The sequence below is a fragment of the Staurois parvus genome, unplaced genomic scaffold (genome assembly GCF_062004578.1).
Source record: "Staurois parvus isolate SC_StPar_1 unplaced genomic scaffold, SC_StPar_1.0 ptg001370l, whole genome shotgun sequence".
Taxonomy (NCBI): Eukaryota; Metazoa; Chordata; class Amphibia; order Anura; family Ranidae; genus Staurois; species Staurois parvus.
The window spans coordinates 807,863-833,498 of record NW_028319166.1 but is presented as its reverse complement, the minus strand read 5'-3'; the positions used below and the strand labels follow the sequence as shown (position 1 = coordinate 833,498).

Below are 25,636 nucleotides of genomic sequence, written 5' to 3'. Positions count from 1 at the left end.
AGGTTTCGGTTTCAGTATCGGGAACATTTGCATGAGTACTCGTGCAAGTACTCAGTTGCTTTTACATATATTTTTGTAAAAAGGGTTGCACTGGTGCCAATACTAAGGCACCTTCATAAAGTGTGGTCCCTAACTCCAGTCTACCAGATCTCCTATTTTGGGATATATATAGAACATTAAATAAATGGAGAGCAGGTATGTCCAGGAGGCAGCGTATTCATCTTTCAAGAGCAACTCCACTTTTGTTGAGAAAAAAATTCCCCTCTGTTAAATCCTTGCAATGTACATTGATCACCAAAACTTTACTGCAGATTCCTACCTTTTCCTGCTCTGAAGAGAAAGCTAATTCTTTCAATATTCCCCCTTTCGATACGTGCAAGGGGTGCTTAAAAGTTGACTTGCATCTTAGGACTTCTAGGAAAATAATTGAGCTAATCACACAAGCAGGAAATTACATTTTTGTGGGCATTTTGTACACTAACAGTGTACAGAAGGCCTATTGCTTGCCATGTTGCATTGAGATTTACAGAGGTTTCAAATTGAAAAGGAAAGGTCATTTTTAATAACATTACATTACAATATGGCTTGTTTAGCAATTGCATATGCTATATTTTTATTTATGAAAGTGGAGTTAGCCTTTAAAGGAGCAGGGACACAACAGAAACCAAGCACAGGTCAAATGGTAACTGAAAACCTCTGGGGTATATCTGCAGAAATAGAAGCAAAATAAAAAGGGCAACAGCTCAAATGTATGCATTGTGCAAAGAATCTGCAGTCTAAACTGCTTTTACAAACCTCTGTTCACGCAAGCTGTTAAAAGCAGTTTAGACTAAAGATCTTTGTAGACTAGCAGCTAAGTATACTGGCATACTTTTTGTATTGTTTGGTTTTGTCAACTGCCCTGCATTTTATGGTAGGTATAAATCAATCCAAGTGGTTGACATTGTTATACCAGGAACTTTAACTGTAAAGGATTTGGCTCACGGCATTCAGAGCATCAAGCTGTGATGTAGTATTATAATATAGTATAACAATTCATTTTCCACAGATGTGATGTTTCCAGTACAAAAAAAAAACCAAAACACAAAATTAAAAAAAATATATTTTATACAAAAAAAACAATCATTTCAGACAATAAATAAGTATAAAGTATACAAGTATAAAATGAAAAGGTGCATCTAGACAGGCTCACGTAGGGGTATTATCTCTAGTTATTCCATTACTCCCTGACCTGTTTTTGCTATTAGCCAAATTATTTGTTTACATGGAAAAAACAGAACATGTACATGAGATAAGCAAGATAAAACGAACCATAAAGTCTGTGTGTACAGGCATGGTTCTGCACAGAGACAAATGCCCTCTATACATGTACTATTCTGCCTGATGCAGCTAAAGTGAAGTGCAGTTTTGTGGTGGTGTTAATAATAAACAGGAGAACCCTACAAACAGCAGTTTATGGGCCTTGTTTACTGCATTGGAACAGTTGCAGATCTCTTGGCAAGAAGCTACAATTATAATCGAGTGCTGCAGTGTGACACCCCCCCCCCCCCACACACACACACAGCTGGTGACACACACAGCCTCAATTGTGTATGATCTCCGTAATCCTGTGTACAAGGGGTTTGTCCCTTCCCTCCACTGGGCTGTGTGTACAGGGAGCTCTAAGCTCTAGCTGTTCAGTGTGTGTTGTCAGATCTCTGCCCCCTGCTGCTGAGAAAAATCCTTCAATATTTGAACTAATGTAGAGGAGAGAGGGCAACAGATAAACAAGTACAACCAATGTAGGAGGATTTATTTCATCTCTGTATTAGCTGAGGCCAGTCACTTCATTGGGTATATGTAACATAAGTATTTATGTTCCCCAAAAAACCTAATAACCTTCAGATGCTGTTGTGGGGATAACAATTCCCTGCCTCTGTAACACACGGAGGACATCCAATATTGCATCTAACTCTGATCTGAACTTCTCTAACTCCATATTCTTCTGATGTACAAGTTTCTTCCACTTGTCTGTTTCTTTGGTTTGTACATTTTCTGCAGCTTGTCTGGTTTGCTGTATTACCTACAGAATTAAGATAATACTTTAAATCTGTGTACAAAATAACATACAATTTAAAATTATGCATTTTAACCACAGAACCTGAAATTTCTATTTTGACTGATGAAGCTAATATTTTAGTTTGAGTTGAAAAGTACTTTTAAATATATGTCATTTCTTCTGGTTCCTTAGCAAGCTATTTACAGCAGACATTCTAAAATTATAGAGTTAATAATCGCAAATATTTTTTCTAATACAGTAAAGGGTCAAAATACATCCTAACCGCTGTTGGAGCTGTGACATTATGACATTTCATAGAGGACAATTTCATTGAAGAAGATGCCTGCTAGCTATTAACTTTCCATCCATGAGGATGACTGTTGACCTTTGCTCAACAGAGATATGACAATGCAATGTGCTGTGTACGTTAAATACAGTCTTTAGTAACATTAACATGAAGATGAGATGTGAATAGCTATTATTAACCATTTTTCCCGAAATCCAGACAATTAGGAAAATTTTTAATTAGGAACAGGACAAACGTCAGCTGTGTGCACAAAATATCTTCCCTAAACATTACGACATACAGGTGGCAGAATACAGAAGAGCATTCAACATGTGGCCATTCTGATGTAGTTCAGTGTGACTGCAAAGCACCCAATTTAAACAGCAGTGCATATGCCATGTACAGTGCCTTGAAAAAGTATTCATACCCCTTGAAATTTTCCACATTTTATCATGTTACAACCAAAAGCATAAATTTATTTTATTGGGATTTTATGTGATAGACGAACACAAAGTGCCACATCATTGTGAAGTGGAAGGAAAAAGAGTAAAGGGGGCTGGATACAAATGCAAAACCATTTATCAGATACCCCTAACTAAAATCTAGTGGAACCAATTGCCTTCAGAAGTCAACTAATTAGTAAATAGAGTCCACCTGTGTGTAATTTAATCTCAATATAAATACAGCTGTTATGTGAAGCCCTCAGAGTTTTGTTAGAGAAAATTAGTGAACAAACAGCATCATGAAGGCCAAGGAACAGTTACTGAGTGAGTTGCAATGGTTACCGGTTTTGGTGAGAGCCAGGAACTTTAGACATGAAGCCATCCAGCCTGGATGAAGTTTACTTACATCATTCTCTTCCTGTAGCAGCTGACCCTACCCTCTATGTTATATAGGGGTAAGGGACAGAGGGGGTGAGTAAAGGATGACAGACCTTATATTGGGGTAACTGAGCCCTCTTCTTTCCTTTACCCACATCTATAGTGCCTTGAAGTATTCATACCCCTTGAAATTTTCCACATCATGTTACAACCCAAAACATAAATGTATTTTATTGGGATTTTATGTGATAGACAAACACAAAGTGGCACATAATTGTGAAGAGGAAGAAAAATAATAAATGTTTTTTAGAATTTTTCACAAATAAATATCTGAAAAGCGTGGCATGCATTTGTATTCATCCCCCTTTACTCTGATACCCCTCACTAAAATCTAGTCAAACTAATTGCCTTAAAAAGTCACCTAATTAGTAAATAGAGTCCACCTGTGTGTAATTGAATCTCAGTTTAAATATAGCTGTTCTGTGAAGCACTCAGAGGTTTGTTAGAGAACATTAGTGAACAAACGGCATCATGAAGGCTAAGGAACTCACCACTCAGGTCAGGGATAAAATTGTGGATAAGTTTAAAGCAGGGTAAGGTTATAAAAAAAATATCCCAAGCTTTTAACATCTCACAAAGCACTGTTCAATCCATCATCCAAAATTGGAAAGAGTATGGCACAACTGCAAACCTACCAAGACATGGCTGTCCACCTAAACTGACAGGCCAGGCAAGGAGAGCATTATTCAGAGGAGCTGCCAAGAGGTCCATGGTAACTCTGGAGGAGCTGCAGAGATCCACAGCTCAGGTTGGATAATCTGTCCACAGGACAACGATTAGCATACTTTCACACTGATCTGCTGCAAAAACACAAAGGCGCATGACTTAAAAACTGCACCAAAAACGCCTCTCAGGAGGCATTTTTGAGGTGCTTTTCAGGCGTTTTCCTTTGATTTCAATGGGAAGAGGCGTTTTTGGGGCTTTTTTTTTTTTAACTCCCCAAACATGTTCCAAAGATGCTGCAAGCAGGAGTTTTTACACCGCACTGCAAGTGCAATGCCTCAGTGTGAAAACATACATAGATATACATTCACATACATAGGGAAGCATTTTTATTGAGCTTTTCAGGCGCTTTTTTTTTAACACAAAACGCTTCAAAAACTCTGCAGTTTGAAAGTAGCCTTAGTCATGCACTCCACAAATCTGGCCTTTATGGAAGAGTGGCAAAAAGAAAGCCATTATTGAAAGAAAGCCATAAGAAGTCCAGTTTGAGAAGCCATGTGGGGGACACAGCAAACGTGGCAGAAGGTGCTCTGGTCAGATGAGACCAATATTGAACTTTTTAGCCTAAAAGCAAAATGCTGTGTGGCGGAAAACTAACACTGCACTCTGAACACACCATCCCCACTGTGAAACATAATAGTGGCAGCATCTTGTGGGGATGCTTTTTTTCAGCAGGGACAGGGAAGCTGGTCAAAGTTGATGGGAAGATGGATAGAGCCAAATACAGGGCAATCTTAGAAGAAAACCTGTTATAGTCTGCAAAAGATTCAAGACGGGTGGGGGTTCACCTTCCAGCAGGACAACGACCCTAAACATACAGCCAGAGCTACAATGGAATGGTATATATCAAAGAATATTCATGTGTTAGAATAGCCCAAAGTCCAGACCTAAATCCAATTAAGAACCTGTGGCAAGACTTGGAAATTGCTGTTCAAAGACACTCTCCATTTTCTTTGCAAAATGGCTCAAACTCTGTCAGATTGGATGGAAAGAATTTCGCTCTTTAGATGTGCAAACTTAGTAGAGACATACCCAAAAAGACTTACAGCTGTAATTGCAGCGAAAGGTTCTACAAAGTATTGATCCAGGGAGGCTGAATACAAATGCACGCCACACTTTTCAGATATTTGTCAAAAATTTTGAAAACCGTTCATCATTTTCCTTCCATTCACAATTATGCACCACTTTGTGTTGGCCTATCACATAGAATCCCAATAAAATACATTTATGTTTTTGGTTGTAACATGACAAAATGTGGAAAATTTCAAAAGGGACATAAATACTTTTTCAAGTCACTGTAGGTCTGGAAAATTAGGATTTTTGTTCTCACTGTAAAATCAATTTCTTGTAAAGATGTAACCTTAAAACTTTAGGTTATACTCAGGGGTGGCTAACCTGTGGCTCTCCAGCTGTTGTGGAACTACATTTCCCATGAGGCATTGCAAAGATGGGAAGTTACTGACTTGCAGAGGCATGATGGAACTTGTAGTCCTGCAGCAGCTGGAGAGCCGCAGGTTGGCCACCCCTGGTTATACTGCTTCAGGAGGACAGGACATTGGCAAACAAAAAACAACTCTACTACTAGCATGCCTCAGTTTAGTAGCAAAGAAGTATCAAGAGCAGGATTATGAACACAGAAGGGTGGGGCTTATGCCCCTTGATGGACTCCCAAAAAAAACAAAAAAAAAAGACAAAAATCCTATCTCCTTTATTGTTCATTAAGGGACACATGAAATCTTAAACCTTTGGTATGTCCAAAAGCAGTCCAACTGAGGGGTGGGCACCATAGCCAAAAAACAGTTAAACAGGCCCAAGAGGAAAAATGGACTACTTGCAGCTCAAAGAGCCAGGTGAAGGACTTTACACTCGAAACTGGTGTCAAACAAAGCAAAAATGCCCATTTGACATAACTCAGAAAATGTGGGAGCAAAAGACTAAGAAGCCTGATGCTGAGATGCCCAAGATTTGCTCACAGCTAACTGGAAAGGGTGTAAGTTATTCATTAAAGTGAAAGTAAAGTCCACTTCTTAACTTGTACCTACAGGTAAGCCTATAATAAGGCTTACCTGTAGATACAGTGAATATCTCCTAAACTTTCACTGTTTAAGAGATATCCACACAGCATGCAGCTGTTGACATCACTTGTGCATGCGCACCAAAGGGACGCATTACCCGTGATGCCCCTTCAGAGCTTTGTGCACGGGAGGGATGTCATCGCACCCCCGGCCATTCATACAGCCGGAGTCTGCAAACCCGGAAGGAAGACTGGGTAAAGATGAATGTGCCCAGGAGCCATGACAGCGCTGCGCTGGAGGGCTCAAAGTCCAGGTACATTTGTCATAAAGGTGCTAGTATGTAGTGCATACCAGTACATTATGACGTAAGCCTGCAGAGGCCCAATTGTTTCTTCTTTAATTTTTGTGGTGGCTTACTACCGCTTTAATACCATAAGCCTTACCAATGGTATGCCTGAGCCACCTAGAAATAGTGAAACATGAAGCCAGAGCACCCGTTATGGGTGCATTTGGAATGAGAAAAATAGAGTATGTGTTTGGAAATACAGTGTTTCTGAGAAATAACCCTGAACAGCCCTGAGCACATCAAGACAATAGACAAAAATCTCCTTCCTGGTGAACTGGCGCTCAAGGGGTGGAAGGACAATGTTTTGGTTAAGGTGAAAATCAGAGACCACATTAGGAAGGAAGGCCTAGAATTTATCACCACTTTGTCCCTATGACCAAAACGCAGGGTGGTATAAAATAGTCCTTCAGACAGCAAATCTGGAAAGTCTAGTCTAGTAAAGCTCACGGCGTGTCTGTCAGAACTCTTACCAGGTCAAAGTACCATGCTCTCCTGGGCCAGTCCAGGGATATGAAAACCAGCAGAATGCCCCCTCCTCATCTCAATTCAGTCAAGGAAGATCTTTAGTGGAGGAAAGGCAAAGATCAGGCTGTACTGATCCCAAAGAGCTACTAATGCATCCAATGCTTCTACCAGGGGATCCCTGGACCTGGATACAAATCCAGTGACTGCAGAACACTGGGAAACAAACATCCAAAAGTCCAAAGAGAGATTTCCTGTCCCATGCTTACAAACTATTCCGCTGCAGAGACAGTGAAACTGTGTGAAAGGAACAGCCTTGCGCAAAGCCATCATGTTCCCCAATACCCTCATGCAAAAGAGGATTGAGGGATTCTTCAGCTCCTTGAGCGATACTACCTGCCTTCCAAGGGACACACATTTTTCTAGGGGAAGAAGAACCTTTGCCTGAACCATATCCCAGAACAAGCCCTGGGTTGGAAGTAACACAGACTTCCTAAGGTTGAAAACCCAACCAAATCTTTCCAAAGTCTGAATCGGGAGGTTCAGATTGTGTCACAGCTGCAGAACATACTGCTCTCTGAGCAGCAGGTTGTGCAGCTATCACAGAAATTTTTCAGGTCCAAGATTGGTTGCACATTACCATCAGGTTTTTGCTCTGTAAAGAGATTTGAGTAAAATTCCCGAATCCTTTTGGCCTCTGAGACCGGCGTGATCACCTCCCTTCAATAGAAGATAATGCAGTGCCTGAAAAAGCAGATATCTCTTCTGAACATTTGCAGAAACATTAGAACACATGGAGCATGGAGGTGGAAATTCTTGGAATTGCAATTTTAACCCTGAGACACTGAATTTGTGAACCAATTAGTCGACTACTTCCTTCCTACATGCTCCTGAAAACTTCAGCAACTGCCCCCCCCACCTGAATAAGCAAGAGCTCCTCTTCACAGCAAGGTGGACTTGGAATATGGCTTCATTGGTTTAGCGGCTCAATTTTTCTTTAGAAATTGGCCTTGTGGCTTTGCCCTAGAGGACATGACCTGAGACTGACGAAATCCCTGTGCAGAGGAGGCAGATTCTGATGTGTGAGCAGCAGCTGCCCTACGAGCTGGACACTTACCCTTTTTTCTCAGGAGAAGAAGGGAACTTTTTCCTTTCAAGATCTTCTGAATATAAATTTTAACTCTGTTCTGAACAATCGTTTTCCATGGAATGGAAAGCCTGTCAATAACTTCTTACAAGGCAACTCACCAGACCAGCTCTTGAGCCAAAAAACCTAGTGAATGTGAATGGTTAATAGCCATTGAGAAGGCAGAGACCCGTCACAGCCGAGGACATCGCTGGATGACGATGAGGCTCAGGTAAGTATTGAGGGGGTTGGGGGAGCTGCTGCACACAGGTTTTTTAAAAACCTTCAGCCTTTTACAACCACTTTAAGTGGCCCTTACCTCTGACAGACCCCATGCGCTGCCACTGCTGGTAGTATAGCGCCCGTGCAAAGGAAAAGATACCTCCAGATAGGCCTCTAGTTTTGTAATTTGCTGGCTCTTTAAAGACGTGAGCATTTTCTACCGGACAAGTTAAATTCTTGTTAAGACAAGACACTGCTGCATCCACAGAGGGCACAGTCAATCTCATTTCCATTGGATATCGCTGCTCACATCTTTTGGGAGGAACAAATACCCTGTTAGAGGAGGTATTTTTTTTTTTTCAGAATAGGCTCATCCTAAGTGGGAGTGTATCAGAAAAGTTTGGGCCCCCAGAGGTGACTGCCATAAACCCAGCAGCAGACACTTTGGAGCTGCAGATTCCACAAGAGGCAATTCTAAATCAGAACAAATCACCTTGGCTATAGAAACCACAAGGGTCCTTTATGCCAGAAAGACTCTCTGACCCTGAATTTTCGCAGACTCCGAATCCTCCGAAGCAGATACTCTTCAGGCTCTGCTTTTGCCTCTATGACTACCCATTCTGGCTCCAACACCACAGGGGAATTAGGAGAAGGGGACCATCTGCTTTTCCTACCCCACTGCACAAAGGAGGCGAGCATTCCAGCAAGTTTAATCTCTAAACTTGCTAATGCGGATGCCAAGTCCTCAGTCATATATGACATCCAGACCAAATGCAGGGTCTCTGAACCACCTGCCATAGCTGGCTCCCCAGGGAAAATTGCAAAGGCGGAACTCTGTCCAGCAATCTCTACACCTCAAAGCAGCAGCCATATGCCCCTCCCAGCCAGGCTCCCCCCTCCTTGCTTCCTATTAGATGTAGTAGCTTGCTGACTTGCCTGAGACTTGTGCTTCCCAAGACAGTCTCACATCAGCAGGGAGGATACTTAAGACCACAAAGTCAAAAGGTATCCTAGGAAGGGCTACATCCCAGTTGACAGCATCCCTTGCCCCCACAGGCAACTGCACCACCATCCATGGGCTGAAACACACACTGTGCACTGTTTGCAATCCAGTCTGGCTAACCAACGTCCCTGCCACTATCTTCATCACAGAAAAAAACCCAATGAAACTCCTCCATCTGACCTTGCTATGTGCTTGCGCTCTCGTGCGCAGTCCTGCTCACACATTCGACCAACTGGCCAAAACTTTTGGGAGAGTCCATTCTCTTGTGTGAGATCAGGACATCCAAAAACTGGAAACTCCAGCCACAGATGGCTCCAGGAAACAGAAAAAACTCAAGCCTAGCAACAAGATTCAGGCGGTTACCAGAGCAGCTGCACGACCCGGCCTGCAGCAGCGCCCTCTAGCATGGAGAAACACAAATCACAGATAATACAACAGGAGTGAGTTTCTGAATACCAAGGCTACTAAGGACTTACCAATCTGGCAAAAAGGTCCAGATTAAAGAAAGCCATAATGGTGGGCAAAGACTTTCAGGGACTTAATTCCCCCTTCCTAGGGGTCCAGTGCCCCTGACCTGCGGGGTCCAGTGTCAAAAGGTCGTATTACAAACAAAACCCAGCAAAAAACATCCATCCGTTGTAGCGTGGTTCAGGTACCAGCCATTTTAGCGACATAGCACTGCAGTAACCATGGCCTCTGATACTGGTGAAAAAAAACTGATGCTGTCCTAGTGAGGCAGGGTTATATAGGAAAGGACTTCCTGTGTTTGTTTGCCAGTGTCCATCACCTGTAGGTGGGATATAACCCAGGTAATCATGTTTATTACTCCTGTTTGCTCTGTGTCATGTGATGTATGAAAAAATGTGTTTATTAGCCCATTAGATAGAAAATGATGGGCAACAATACCATGAAAACACAGATGTCCTTTTAAATACAAACTATCCACCTTTTTTGACTACTAAACTGACAACAAGGCAGCTACACAGGAAATCAATGCAATTTGAATACATATCATTTAAGTGCCTTCAAGGATGTCAAAGATAGCCCAGAGCATTAAGGCTCTATGCACACAGGGCATTTTAATAACACTGGTAAAGTTAGCTGTGTAAAGTCAAGTTAAAAACGTGAGTTTTCAGCATTTTTGTATTAGCCATTAGCTGCGTTTTCCGCTTTTTTGCGTTTCCAGTTTTTTAGCATAGTCTAGAGTTTTTTTTTACCAAAAAAAATGTTTTTTTTTAGTAAAAAAATAAGTCTAAAAATGCTGGTTTGCCACGATTTACAGCATTTTGCAGTGTTTTTCAGCGTTAGAGCTTTTTCACAGCTAAAAAACTCCTGTAGAAACCCACTAGTTATGGGTTATTTTCCAGCCAAAATGTCCCTGCCAAAAAATGTTGATTACAGTCTATGTGTGCATGGACACATAGGATAACATGCTGGGGAGTTTACTGGCTGTAGAAAAAAATGTCAAACGCCAAAAACAGCAGCTGTAAAAATGTCCAGTGTGCATGAGGACTAAACGTATACAATAATTTTCTTACTTTTTTCAACAAAGTTAGGTAAAGTACACCCACAATTTTGAAGTTAAACCTTATTAGAATGTCACATCTTGGTTAATTTTATTGTCAATGTTATAAACAAGTCTTCTTGAAATACCATCACCGAGCATAATGCAAAAGCCTTTGTGAACGGTGGCATATGTGACTACAAACTACACCCAAACAATTATTTTATTATTGCCTAGAATTTCTTTACCGGTTTAGAAAAAAAATACATGGTGGGGCACCATAATATGTTTCCTCTACTTATGTTTCACTACAGAATGTATTGTAAGGATTGTCAAGTTAGAGATGATCTGCATGTCCATAAATGAATGCTATGTGTACCTGAGACCAAGCTCTGCCTGCCTCCTGCTGTGCTCATCTGTGCCCCAGAAGTGTACATCTACTCTTGGCTGCTTTGCAAAGTGCAGTGGGTAGCAACATAGTAGGCAATGTTCCTACTTAGCGAGTAGCAGCACCTTTCTGGTTCGTGTTCACATTGCTCAGAGTTTTCGGAGATTCACAGAAGTATAGCTAACCTAACACAATTTCTTTTAGAGATGTGCGGCAGCTACTGTACCTGCTGGAGCTCCTGCTCTCTTTGTGAATGCCTCATTTCCATGTACTTAATCTTGCTATCAAGCGTTAAATAGTGCCTCATTTCTGGAGTATGACATTCTCTTGCTGCTTTTAGCTCATCCAGAAGTTTTGTGACCTTTAAATGAATTGAAAAAAAAGACTAGGTTAGCTACGGCAAGAAGTGGCACCCTAACCTTAAAGAGACACGTTGTTCACACAAAGCAAAGTGACAGTGTCTCTACAATCCTTAGGCTAGAGAACTCAGCAATCTTTAGCTGCTCATTCGTCCTCTGTGGCTGACACTGAACTAAAAGCATTGGCAAGCTGGTGATATCACTCCCCAGTCATGCTACACCCAAGCACCGTCACAGGGAAGGAAGTCACAGGAAGCAATGAATATTGTGGATAGCTTAGGCAGTTTTGTAACTCTGATGAGTATAAGGGGGCCAGAACAAGGCGACATTGTCTCCTTATATTCAAATACTGGTGAAGGAGCTTTCAATATGACACAACAAATAAAATATATAACCTCATACAATAACCCATTATCAATCCATTATCATAAACAGCCCCCCCCCCCCAGTATTCCGTGACCTTTTGTAAATGTATAAAGAAAAAAGAAAAGAAATAATCCCATACACCAATCTTCAATCGATATATTAATTCTTGTCAGAACAACAATATGACTTTCTTCAGTGTGAACAAACACCACCGTGCCCTTCATCACACCTCATGGGTATCTCCTCATCTTATATCATGGATCCCACTGCAAAAAGAGGGTAAATTGCGCTTTTATATTAGAGACCACGACCTTCTTCAGCATTCACCTGGTCATTACCGATCTCCCAGGAATAGATATATTAGAAGAAAGCAAGGAAACATCCAATAGTGCAGACTGCTAGTTTATTTCCATAAGAAATGTAAAATTCCACTCACATGTTAAAAAGTTCATAGAGGCACGTCACAGGCTATTAGCATACTCGACTTTCCAAAATGGCATTCGAGCTTCGCCCAGCGTGATGAGGTCACTGCCCGCTGACGCGTTGCGCCCCCAGTTGGCTTTCTCAAAGGTCAGATTTCTCAATGCTTTAAAAGTTATACTGGGTATATACAGTGCCTTGAAAAAGTATTCGTACCCTTGAAATTTTCCACATTTTGCAACCAAAAATGTAAATGTATTTTATTGGGATTTTTTGTGATAGACCAACACAAAGTGGCACATAATTGTGAAGTGGAAGGAAAATGATAAATCGTTTTCAACATTTTTTACAAATAAATATCTGAAAAGTGTAGCGTGTATTTGTATTCAACCCCCTAAGTCAATATTTTGTAGAATCACCTTTCACTGCAATTACAGCTACAAATCTTTTTGGGTATGTCTCCACCAGCTTTGCACATCTAGAGAGTGAAATTTGTACCCATTTTTCTTTGCAAAATAGCTCAAACTGTGTCAGATTGGATGGAGAGTGTCTGTGAACAGCAATTTTCAAGTCTTGCCACAGATTCTCAATTGGATTTAGGTCTGAACTTTGACTGGGCCATTCTAACACATTTGATCTAAACCATTCCATTGTAGCTCTGGCTGTATATTTACGGTTGCTGTCCTGCTGGAAGGTGAACCTAACAGATTTTCTTCTAAGATTGCCCTGTATTTGGCTCCACCCATCTTCCCATCAACTCTGACCAGCTTTCCTGTCCCTGCTGAAGAAAAGCATCCCCACAACATGATGCTGCAACCACCATGTTTCACGGTGGGGATGGTGTGTTCAGGGTGATGTGCAGTGCTTGGTTTCTGCCACACAAAGCGTTTTGCTTTTAGGCCAAAGAGTTAAATTTTGGTCTCATCTGACCACAGCACCTTCTTCCACATGTTTACTGTGTCCCCCACATGGCTTCTCACAAACTGCAAACAGGACCTCTTATGGCTTTCTTTCAACAATGGCTTTCTTCTTGCCACTTTTCCATAAAGGCCAGATTTGTGGAGTGCACGACTAATAATTGTCCTGTGGACAGATTCTCCCACCTGAGCTGTGGATCTCTGCAGCTCCTCCCGAGGTGCCATGGGCCTCTTGGCTGCTTCTCTGATTAATGCTCTTCTTGCTCGGCCTATCAGTTTAAGTGGACGGCCATGTCTTGGTAAGTTTGCAGTTGTGCCATACTCTCTCCATTTTCGGATGATGGATTGAACAGTGCTCCATGAGATGTTCAAAGCTTGGGATATTTCTTTATAACCTAATCCTGCTTTAAGCATCTCCACAACTTTATCCCTGATCTGTCTGGCGTGTTCCTTGGCCTTCATGATGCTGTTTGTTCACTAATGTTCTCTAACAAACATCTGAGGGCTTCACAGAACAGCTGTATGTATACTGAGATTACATTACACACAGGTGGACTCTATTTACTAATTAGGCGACTTCTGAAGGCAATTGGTTCTACTAGATTTTAGTTAGGGGTTTCAGAGTAAAGGGGGCTGAATACAAATGCATGCCACATTTTTTAGATATTTGTAAAAAAGTTTGAAATTCATTTATCATTTTCCTTCCACTTCACAATTATGTGCCACTTTGTGTTGGTCTGTCACACAAAATCCCAATAAAATTTACGTTTTTGGTTGTAACAGGACATGTGGAAAATTTCAAGGAGTATGAATACTTTTCCAAGGCACTGTATATATATTTGGTTTTTTTTTGCACATTCACAAAAGTATACTGAATAGTGGGAAGATCTGTTTATGATAAAGGGTTATGGTATGAGGTTATATGATATTGGATATGTCATATTGAAAGTGCTTCACCAGATTTTGATTCATTAACACAGTGGAATGATTGCACAGTTGGGTGGTAGCTGCTTTCCTGATTCAATTTGACTTATTGTGTATTTATTTTTAGTTGTGAGTACTAATAGCATGGGTTTTTTTCTATTTTTATGTAGTGTCTCCTTAAAGCTAAACTTCAGCCACAGTATATTTCATTGTTTCCGCTAGTTTAGGATACAATTATAACCCTTGTCATATTTTTATTACCTCAAAATTCCTTCACCTTTGGGGGTCTCTGTATTTGTAACCCACAGGGGGTCAGTGAAGTTTATCATATTTCTCAATAGCAGCTATCTGCAGCTAATCTTTACTTACTGAAACAAGTATTTGAAAAAAAGTTAAATATTACATGTAGTTTTATAAACTCATTTCACATTCTTGTGCTCCTATTACATCTGTCATCTAGGTAACAATACCGATTGTTATTTTAGTTTGATATAAATTGCACCAAGTACCTCATTTTGCAGTGTTTCCTCACGAATACGAAATACAGCCAAAGATTCTCTATCCTTCAGAAGCTCACTAACTTGTTTTTGAAGATGCTTTATCAGGATCTGTGGATTATAGTTATATGTGAGCATGCTGAATTCATTAAAAAAAGGTTAATTATATATTAGTTTTTGTTCCAAAATTCCCATTTTTAGAACTTTTCATCCTTAGTGGGGTCAAGGCACGACTGTAGTGATGAAAAAAAAAGTGAAGAAGCAGGAAAGAAATTTTTCCTCGAACAAACACATTTCTAATAGTGGTTGTATGTTTCATTCAGGAAATTCCATACATTTTGAAATCTAATGTTGAAAGCAAATGAAATTTTGAATTACTTTCGAACAACATTCGTCAAGTCTCTGTTGGCATTATAGAGTGTACTGATGAGATTATTTCGTACAAACGACAATGACAAATAGACAATGAAAACTGGACCAAGACACTTAAAAAAGCTATTCTAATACAGTTAAAAAACTTTAATAATCACAAAAAAGGAAAGGTAATATTACAAAACTGGTGAGTTTTAAGCAAAAATTTAAGTTTTTATAGTTGTAGTTATGGGGTTTACAGGTATCAGACAAGCTTGTAATGAACACTGGCAACATAATTTCTAAAGCAATTATAAATACAAATTATTGAAGAAATTGGAATACAAAAACTACGATATGCTTGTTATCAGTAAAAATAAGAATATTAAATGAAGGATAAATCTTTACCTCTTGTGTTGAGAGTTTGCTACTTAGCTCAGCAACTCTAGACGATGAATGTTCTAAGGCATGCTGACAGATGAGCTTTTCTGTATCAGTATGATGTAAGTTCTTAAGTGCTGCTATTTGTTCCACATTCTCCTCTTTTAATCTAAAAGAAATATTACGAAACAGCATGACACAATTACAAATGACACTTGTATGCCAGGAAGATGTGTCAGATTAGACAATAATACAACAGTGTAGATATTTTATTTGAAATATTTATTTATATTGACACAAAAAATGTTGGTTAGAATGCTATAATCATGTCACTCATATGAGCTTATATCGTAAGACAGTATGAAAGGATAGAGTGACATGGAAAGTTCAGTAAATAGTCAGATCAGTATTTTTTTATTTAATTTTTTTTTTTTTTTTTACTAAGGCTGCATTCATACCTGAGCGTTTTGTAGCGCAAACCTTGAAGCTCCAAAACGCTCAGGTAAAAAAAAAAAAAAAAATCAATATTTCTCTATGGAGATGGTTTACATCTCTAGTCCAAGTTGCCTGAAGCAGAACGCCTGAATCTCAAAAAGGTTTTGGAGCTACTTTTGTAGCTCAAATTGGGCAGATTTGCACATTTTTGCAAGTTTACCTAGCAACAAAAAATGATGCAATAGATGATATTGGGCACAATTAACTAAGCTGTAGCTTACTGCATCCGAGTATGCGGTAGGATACCGCACAGCATTTTTTTTTTTTTTTTAAGTTTGAATTCACTAAAAAACTGTACTAAAATACCGCATGAGTTATTTTATCAAGTCATGTGGTATTTTAGTAGTGAAAACCATGCATTAATGTTTCAGCTGTCTGCGGGGTTCCCCACTGATATCTGAATGTAAAAGAAAGAATTGCCGGCAATTAAAAAATAATTTTAAAAATGGCGTGTCCCCCCTCCATCCATACCAAGCCCTTGGGTCTGGTATGGATTTTGAGGGGAACTCCCACACCAAAAAAAAAAAAAAAAAAATGGCTTCAGGTCCCACCCAAAATCCATACAAGACCCTTATCCGAGCATGGAGCCCGGCAGGTCAGGAAAGGGGGGGATGGTGGGGGAAGAGCGAGCACACTTCCTGAAGCATACCAGGCCACATGCCCTCAACACAGGGGGGGGGGTGCTTGATGGGGACAAGGGCCTCTTCCCCACAACCCTGGGCTGTGGTTGTGGGGGTCTGTGGGTGGGGAGCTTATCGAAATCTGGAAGCCCCCCAAGTCCTTTATTAAAAGAAGGAAAATAAAAGAGTGTCCCCCAAAGTAGATCCAACGTCAATCACAATGCCCGCCGCTGCTGCCATCCGAAAAAAGAAAAAAAAAAAAAAAAAAAAGGCTCCGCTCCCGACTCTGGCTCCCGCCATCTGACTCTTCCGCTGGCTTGACAGTTCTTAAATATGTAAGTGGCGGGGCAACACAGTGACATTACCCCTGTGACATCATCGACCGGGGCATGCTGGGTCAATGATGTCACACGGGGGCGGGGTCACATACGTGATGGCCCCATCCTTTACATATCTAAGAACTGTCAAGCCAGCAGAGCAGTCAGATGGGAGCCAGCGTTGGGAGCGGAGCCTTTTTTTTTCTTTTTTCGGGTGGCGGCAGCAGGCATCGCGATTGACATTGGATCTACTTCGGGGGACATTCCTTTATTTTCCTTCTTTTAAAAAAGTCTGTCTCCTGTCTTTTTTCACACTAGTTTTTTTTGTGAATGGGTACCATCTACCCCATACTCATTTACATGGGCGGGGGGGGGCAAGATCTGGAGGCCCCCTTGCTAAAGGGGGCTTCCAGATTCTGATAAGCCCCCTGCCCACAGACCCCCACAACCACAGCCAAGGGTTGTGGGGAAGAGGCCCTTGTCCCCATCAACACGTGGACAAGGTGCTTTGGGGGGGGGGGGAGGGGTGAGCCCCCCGCCACAAAGCACCCCCCAAGTTGAGGGCATGTGGCCTGGTATAGTTCAGGAGGGGGGGGGCACTCACTTGACCCCCCCTTTTCCTGACCTCATGGGCTGCATGATCGGATAAGGGTCTGGTATGGATTTTGGGGGGGGGGGGGCAAAGCCTTTTTTTTTTTGGCGTGGGGGTTCCCCTAAAAATCCTAACCAGACCCAAAGGGCTTGGTATAGATGGTTGGGGGGACCCCACGTATTTTTTTGTATTATTTTGTAATTGCCGGATTTTTTTTTTTTTTTTTATATGCAGCTGTCAGTAGGGAACCCCACTGACAGCGGATTACTCATAGGTCGTTAGGGACTCGGCAGCCCATTTTTCTCTATTGGCTAATAAAAAATGCCAAAGCTCAAAAATGGCTAAAAACGCTGTATAAAAACGCAGAAATATTGCGGTAAAATATGTGCAAAAAATCATGCTAAAAATGCTGAAAAACTCTACGCTCAGATGTAAATGGAGCCTAAAGTGAGCTTACATTTGACCGACTAGTTATGCACAAATCATTTCCCTTGCCACTGCCTTTTTGCATAAGAATTAAAGTGAGAACTAACTACTGCTCTACCAAAAAACAACCAAAATAATAAATAGATAAATAAATAAATGTGGCAGCTACTAACACCTATTGTGTTCCCACAATGACTACTGACACTACAAACAAACGGTGCTGCACTACCTGGTGACTAAAATTATAACCACACTATGTGCTGTTACCTACATATTTCAGTGATGGGGGTAGCACAGCACCATTTGTTGTTTGTAGTGACAGTGCATTAAACTGCACTCTCTGAATCATTTCTCACAAACTGTCATTTGCCATTACTATTCTAAGACCTAACAAAGGCTAAACAACACTGGTAAATGTAATCTCATGCTACTGCACTATTTCATTGTGTTGTAAGTAAGATGACTAGAATAAAAGCATATGTATACATTAGGCTTACAATATCTCAGCATAAGGAGTACTCTTATTCATCTGAAATATACATACTCATCTTGGGCAATCTTTGTGAGGCCTTAAAACACTGTGCTTACTTATTTCTGTACATTGGTCAGGTAAGATTTTCACTACTGTTTTCAGAGGACATTTCTGATCGCTTTGACTACACACATACCTAGATTGTTCCACGGCAATACTGGAATCAGTTGTACTATACAATAATTGGTGAAACAGGAAGTGGTTAAAAACACTTACAATGTAGTAGTACAAACAGGCTCTAATGTAATCTGTCAGTAGCAGGGCTCTGTCCTCTGAGCGATGGAGCCACTGTGCCAGCCAGCAGCTGCAGGGGGAGCTTGAGGAAAGGTGTTAAAGATGGCCGCCACTCTGTTCGGACCGCTGGAGCGCACGTTGGAACGCACGCTGTCCACGGACCGGAAGTGACACGAGCATGGAGTGGTGACCCATCTGCACATTAAATTCCCCCCCTTCCTCTTCTTTTCCCTCTTGCCCATCTCTCAGTTTGTAATTATAATTGCATTATTATCTTTATTTTTATTATTGTTTTTATATATCTTCTTAGATAATGGTCAAATCCCGTTTTTTACTATTCTCCAATATCCTATACACCCCCACTCAGTCCTTACAAACATAGTTCCGTTTTTATTTCTCTTTGTTTTTTATTTCTTGCTTTCCCAGTCTCCTATTGTTTCACACCAAACAGTCTGCTCCATATTTACATCCAGCTTGGTCTTTGGGAGGTGTGTACCTTCCTTCCCACTGATAGCCCCTTTTCCTGCCTCTTTACCCTATTTAACTGGCTCTCCCTAAGCCTGGACATTGGTATTGAAAAAGGAGCTCCGCTCATGCTCCGAAACGCGTCACCACTCCATGCTCACGTCACTTCCGGTCCGTGGACAGCGTGCGTTCCAGTGTTCCAAACAGAGCGGCGGCCATCTTCTCCACTGACGCACCCTATTACCTACCTTACTAAAGAATAATTGAAGTCAATGCAAAGGGTACTGTCTGTATTTTTTCCATTACAAATAAGGTTAACATTTCTCAGGTAGACACTGCAATATTACGCTTAATGTAAGAAATGTTGTTTTCTTTATGTGGCTTCAATGATAAATGTACTTTCAGTACTCATTCTTTTTTCCCACTTGACCCTGTAGACTACTTGCAAGTGGTACTCGTTTTACGAAACAGGGCTCAGTTCCCCCAATATAAGGTCTGTCATCTTTTGCTCACCTCCTCTTACCCTTAAGCTATATAACAGAAGGTAGAGTCAGCTGCTACAGGAAGAGAATGATGTAAGTACACTTCTTCCAGGCTGGATGGCTTCATGTCTAAAGCTCCTGGGTCTCAGCAAAACAGGTAACCATTGCAACTCACATATTAGGCAGTCAGTAGGTAATTTCTAATGATCTGACCTAGGCCTCCCAATTCACAGTCCCCTGATTGTTTGATAGCCTCTGATTGGCTGTCACAATGATCAGTCACTGTGTAGCCTTCCCATGTGTTTTCTTTCACTTCTGAATGGAAGAGAAAGATACATTGCATCTTTTTCTCCTTGTAGGTGAAAAAGATGTAAAAAAAAAAAAAAACAAAAAAAACAATAGTGTGTGTAAAAAAATAAAACATTAGCTGGATCAACGTTTAATCTAGGGCAGTGTTAGTGCTGCGTTAAAGGTCAAGATCAGGGTTAGTATATTTTTGGCAGGTTTTTTTTTTTACTGACAGTATCAGTTAGTGTCTGTGTGTTCTAAATAGGATACACAAAAAGCAACAAGTTTCTGGGCCCTACTATGGGCACAGACAACAACTAACATACACATATGTGGTACCACTGCAATCGTCAGGAGCAGGAGAATGCATTTTGGATTGTTCTTTGGTTGTAAGTTACTGTAATAGCAAAAAATATACAGCTAATTTTTTTTTTTTTTTTTTTCTAACTCTTTTGGGACAGTTTTCCTTTGATAATAAAAAAAAGCTAGGTGATATCTGTTACCATTTACTACCAAAAGAAAGCCTAATTTGCCTATAAAAAACAAGGTATAATCCACTTGGATACACAAAGTAGTTGCGATGATATGTACAGTTTTACAAACACATGTCAAAGTTGCAAAATTGTGTTCAGGCATTAACATTTGTTTTACCCTCAATGACAAATGGGTTATGTAACAGCAGTTAGGAAATTGTGTACCTTTTCATGGCATCTTCCCCTTGTGCCACAGTAGCTTCATAGTTGACCCTTTGCTGGTTGATCTCCTGAGACAATTTGCAGACTTCACCTTGTAATCTTTCATTATCTTGTTGCAGATCACAAATATGAAAATCAGCAAATGTGTCTGGCTGGTACAGCTTCTCATCCTGCATTGCAGGAAAACTTTCTGTCTCTAGGGTACTTCCTTTAGAGGAAGGTAAGGCATCTGCTTTAGAGGCTCCTAGGTATTTGCCTCTAGCACCAACACTGCTTAAATGAGGTTTTCTGGAGAGCATGAACATCCTTTCCTTCTGAAGGCGCTCCACTGTTTTTGAAAGCTCCTGAATCTCTTTACGTTTGGCCGTAAGTTCCTGGTTAAGTCTTGTCAGTCTAGTTTGCTCAGTCTTTTCATCAAATTTAGTATTTGTTTTGTGCTCCAAAAATGAATTCTTTTCTTTGAGTGTCTCAATTTCTTTTTGCAGATTCATTACTGTAATGTGGTGAGCATCCCTGAGTATGGAAAGCTCTTGCTCAAGTGCATTTACTTTTATTGTGCTATCTATGTTATTTTGGGGCTCATTCAGAGTTTTCTGAGCAGATAATTCTTCAAGCTCATTGATTCGACTTTCATACTGAATCTAAAAGTATAGAGAATGGAATGGTGGTTTAGGCTATATGTAAAAGCACACTTGATGGAATTTCAAGACAGATATACCATAAACACATATATTTGAACTAAAAAAGTCAGTTTATCTTTTATATATAATGAAAGCACAAATCAGCATATATACATATAAAATTCCTCCCCTATTCACTACCCCAGGTCCTTCTCCCACCAACCGATCTACCATACTCTCTACAACTTTACCTTCCCTTGCTACTTTCGCACACAGCAATAATAATAATTAGGTTTCATGAATGCTTTTTTACCTTATTACTTTCTCTGCATTAAGGTAAAAACCTTCTGAGTGCAGCCCCCCCCCCCCCCAACACACACACACTTCACTGGGAGCGAGCCCACATGAGTGCCCCAATAGCAAGTGGCTTGCTATGGTTGGCACACAGCAGGGAGAGGAGGGAGGGGGGGGAGCCAAGATAACTCACAGTGGAGCCCAGAAGAGGAGGATCGGAGCTGCTTGGTGCAAGATCATTGCACAGAGCAGGTAAGTATAACATATTTGTCATTTAAAAAAAATAAGAAATATTGGTTTACAATCACTTTAAAAGTTTCCATAGCAGCAGAACAAGGGTTAGGTTAAAAGATTGCATATAAATGTCTCCCTGACCATGACCACCTCATCCTCTATAATTAAGCCCATTGGGTGAAACAGGTCAGAGAAATGATGGTGGAGGTACCTTGTGCTGAAGCTCAGCTAAATAAAGTTCTGTTGGTGAAGACATTAGTATGCTACTTTGCCTTTGGATTGTACTGAAAATATTTCATTAACATAAGAATAGTCCAACAGACTAAAGTATGAATGATGGAAGGGCTTCCTAATAGGAATAATTAAAAATGTGCAAAATGTCACCTTAACTTTCTGAAATTGCTGCTCCATGCTACGTAGACTCTTCTTTGCTTCTTCATCCTTGCTCTCAAGATCACATTCTAATTTTTGTATCCGTCTTTCTAAGAAGGAGACAGTGCTACTTTTGTTCGAGGGATCGGTTTCAGAAACCGCAGCTGCTGCATACATGATTGCCGGTATAGAGTTAGGGTGTCTTCTTTTTATAATGGCTTCCATTTCTTTAACCTATTTGTAATAAATTTTTATAGTAAAATCATTAGTTTGGAGAAAAAAACAGGCTCACAGAGTACAGCATTTTAAAATCATAAAATAATCTTAATAAAAAGCTTTCTAAATGCAAAAATACACTTCTTGAATATAGTCTTCATAATTAAAAACAACTGAATTATTAATTTGGATTTTGTTCATACACCAGCTAAGGAAAATATCTGAGGGTGGTAATGCCCTTAATATTTCTTTATAACCATATAAGATTTGAACAGCAAATAGGAATGCAATTTGGTAGTCAGTACATAGCTAGAAATTCATATATTCACTTTTGATGGATGAAGGGCCCCATAAATCATAGTATCTTCTGTGTTCTTGAAGTTTACAGGAGTGACACAAATACATGTCCATAATAAAATGCTGCGAAAAGGGACGCAGGTGTCCTAAGACAAATTGTGGGTAGAGATTGAATAGATATTATATTTAGAATGCCTACACTATTTTAAAGACTGTATTAACTAAAATGTATGAATTTTACAGGACATTCCTTTTTAATTTTGGAATTACATTTATTTAAAACATATGAATGATTTATTCAGACTCCTATCTTTTAACAGTAGAAACGCCTCACTACAGGAGCAACAGCAGAGACTGAACAGCTGCCTAGTAACCAATGTTTTGGGAGAAACATGAAATAGAATTTAGGTGGTGGCTCTGCTCAAAAGAGGAACCCAGGCTCTAGATGCTGTATAGGCCCCACAGCCAAGAAACGGCATTGGGAACACCTGCATTTTAAACACACTTCCAGCTGCTATAACAGCTGGTTTTAATGTGGAAGTGATGTGAGTGACTGTGAAGCCGAACCGCTGCAATGTGAACACACACACCTTCAGCTGCAATGGAGTACATCCAGGGTCTCGGTAAAGAGAACCCGTCACATATATACTATTACATAGGGGGGCTATTAGTCCCCTATCAGATAGCAAACAAGTTATGTAAAAAAAACAAAAAAAAACTAAACTTTTATTTGAGCCTCCACCCCTACATACACACACATACAAAAATGCACGCTTTGGGGCACCTATGTATTAAAACAGCGAATGCCCTACACATGCGTAGCAATAATTGTAGCACGAGGGCTGTTGGGTAACTCTAAATTGATGACCTGTAGAGGCTTTTAAAGCATTGCCCATGTAAAATATAGGGTACTGAAGATATTTCACCATTTCACATGCACACACACAATTTTAAGGCGTGACAAGGTTGGTATCTATTTACACTTACATTTTTTTTTTATATTTTAACAAAAATGTGGTAATTTATTGCATTGACATGCCATAAAATTAATGTTACTTTTTGCTGAAATTTAGAATTTTATAAACTGTTGTGCTAACATTGTGTATCAAATTAAATTGTGACAATGACCATTTTATTCTCTGGGGTGTTTGCTTTCAGAAAATATATATTGTTTGGGCGTTTCAAGTAAACTTCAGGCCTAAAATGATTTTAAACAGGTAAACAAAAAATGAAAAAATTCTAATAAATGACTCTGGGATTCAAGTGGTTAAGGAATCTTGTTCTTTTCCCAAGTGAATAGAAACCGAAAAGAACTATATTGGTAAGGACAGAACAGCAATTAAGAATAATTGCACCACAAATAAGAATTGTACATCACCTGGGGGGAGGGGTAGAGATAGAGAGAGGAGAAAGAGAGATATAGTGAGAGAGAGCGAGAGAGATTTTTATTTTCTGACATCTCTTTTCTAACTTGGGGTAAGGGTCAGTAGAGCACTCAATCTCCTCCATAAGAGGGGCTAATGACCTATTGGCATGAGGAAGGCTCTGATGGACTTAGAGAGGGAAGGTTTGCCATGCCTAGAAGGACCCACAGTAGAGGATTGCTTCTGGAAGGGGCACATAGATGGTAACACATAAATGCAGAATGAAGTGCAATTTTGGATAGTGGGGTCTGAAACCTCTCCCTTCATTATCTGCCTCATTGCATTCATCAAGGGCCTTGGCCAAGAGAGACTTGCGCTTCAAGAGCATACACAAAAGGCATCTTTCCTTCTCTGGATCAGTCGTTCAAGCTTTAAGTCATACAATTTTGTGCATACTGTATGCATAGAACAGAAAGACATTCTGGAGATCTTTCCAAGCAAGTTGTCTATGGCATCCACACAGAATAGAGCTAACAGTAAAAACTGCAACTTTGAGTAAAGATTTGGGTTGTCTTTTGCAAGAGAAAGTTCATCATGAATTTCTCCAGCTCAGTTAGTCAAAGTTTGAATAATCGTTAAAGTGACAGTGGCTGTCTGTATAGCTGGTCCTGCTACTGCAAAAGATGTTTTTAGAAGAGCCTCCAAGCACCTATCCACTGAGTCTTTAACCCCTTTATGACCATGTAACACATATATGTGGCATCCATGTGGGCTTTATCCCTGGGTGCAGTCTCAAGCGCTCCCAGCACTGAGATTGAGCTGGTACCGACAGCTCAGAGTCTTGTTTTAATGATCAGGAGCTGGGAGAACCACTTCTCGATCATGTTATCACTGTAATAGCCTGTGATTGGTGACAACATTGATCATTCACTCTGTAGCCTGCCCGTGTTGTTTCTACTTCATGAAGAAAAAAAGATACATTGGGGTTGATTTACTAAAACTGTGGAGTGCAAAATCTGGTGCAGCTGTGCATGGTAGTCAATCAGCTTCTAACTTCAGCTTGTTCGGTTAAACTTTATCAAAACATAACCTGGAAGCTGACTGGCTAATATGCACAGCTACCATATTTTTAATTATCCAGTTTTCGTAAATCAACCCCATTGTATCTCTTCCTCCTTGCTAGATGAGAAGTCTGTTACAAAAAAAATAAAATTATGTATATAAGAATAATTACAGTTGTGTTCAAAATAATAGCTGTCAGACATCACTAACCTGATCAATCACTGTTTTTGGTAGAAATTATATTTCTACATGGCAAATAATTTACTAGCAGGTGTAGTAGAGTAATAGAAATCCAACAGACCCAACAGTCATGACATGCATGCTGCTGATTCTGTGTAATTGAATCACTAATTGAAAGGGGCATGTTCAAAATAATAGCAGTGTGGAGTTCTATTAGTGAGGTCATTCATTCTTTGAAAAACAGGTGGCAATTATTGCCCTTATTTAAGGAAGGAAGGCAGCAAATGATGTACATGCTGGTTACAGTGCATTTCTCTCTGAAATTCTGAGGAAAATGGGTTGTTCCATACATTGTTCAGAAGAACAGCGTACCTTGATTAAAAAGTTGATTGGAGAGGGGAAAACATATAAAGAAGTGCACAAAATGATAGGCTGCTCAGTTAAAATGATCGCAAATGCTTTAAAATGGCAACCAAAACCTGAAAGACGTGGAAGAAAGCGAAAAACTACCATTCGAATGGATAGAAGAATAGCCAAAATGGCAAGGACTCAGCCAACAATCAGCTCCAGGAAGATCAAAGAAGGTGTAAAGTTACCTGTGAGTACTGTTACAATTAGAAGACGCCTATGTGAAGCCAAGCT

General features: G+C 40.2%; 1 protein-coding gene across 2 annotated transcripts in view; it reads right to left on the bottom strand.

The window, feature by feature from the left end:
• Positions 1-1,089: 1,089 nt before the first annotated feature.
• Positions 1,090-25,636, bottom strand: part of CEP162 (centrosomal protein 162) — a 169,191-nt gene continuing 144,644 nt past the window's right edge. For both annotated transcript variants that reach the window (XM_089661691.1, XM_089661692.1), the window contains exons 22-27: positions 21,888-22,109; positions 20,359-20,996; positions 15,237-15,378; positions 14,490-14,588; positions 11,221-11,355; positions 1,090-2,062 (exon numbers count right to left, since the gene is read on the bottom strand). In XM_089661691.1, the coding sequence (XP_089517817.1) occupies positions 1,871-2,062; positions 11,221-11,355; positions 14,490-14,588; positions 15,237-15,378; positions 20,359-20,996; positions 21,888-22,109 (1,428 nt within the window). In that variant the 3' untranslated portion in view covers positions 1,090-1,870. The remainder of the gene's footprint in view (positions 2,063-11,220; positions 11,356-14,489; positions 14,589-15,236; positions 15,379-20,358; positions 20,997-21,887; positions 22,110-25,636) is intronic.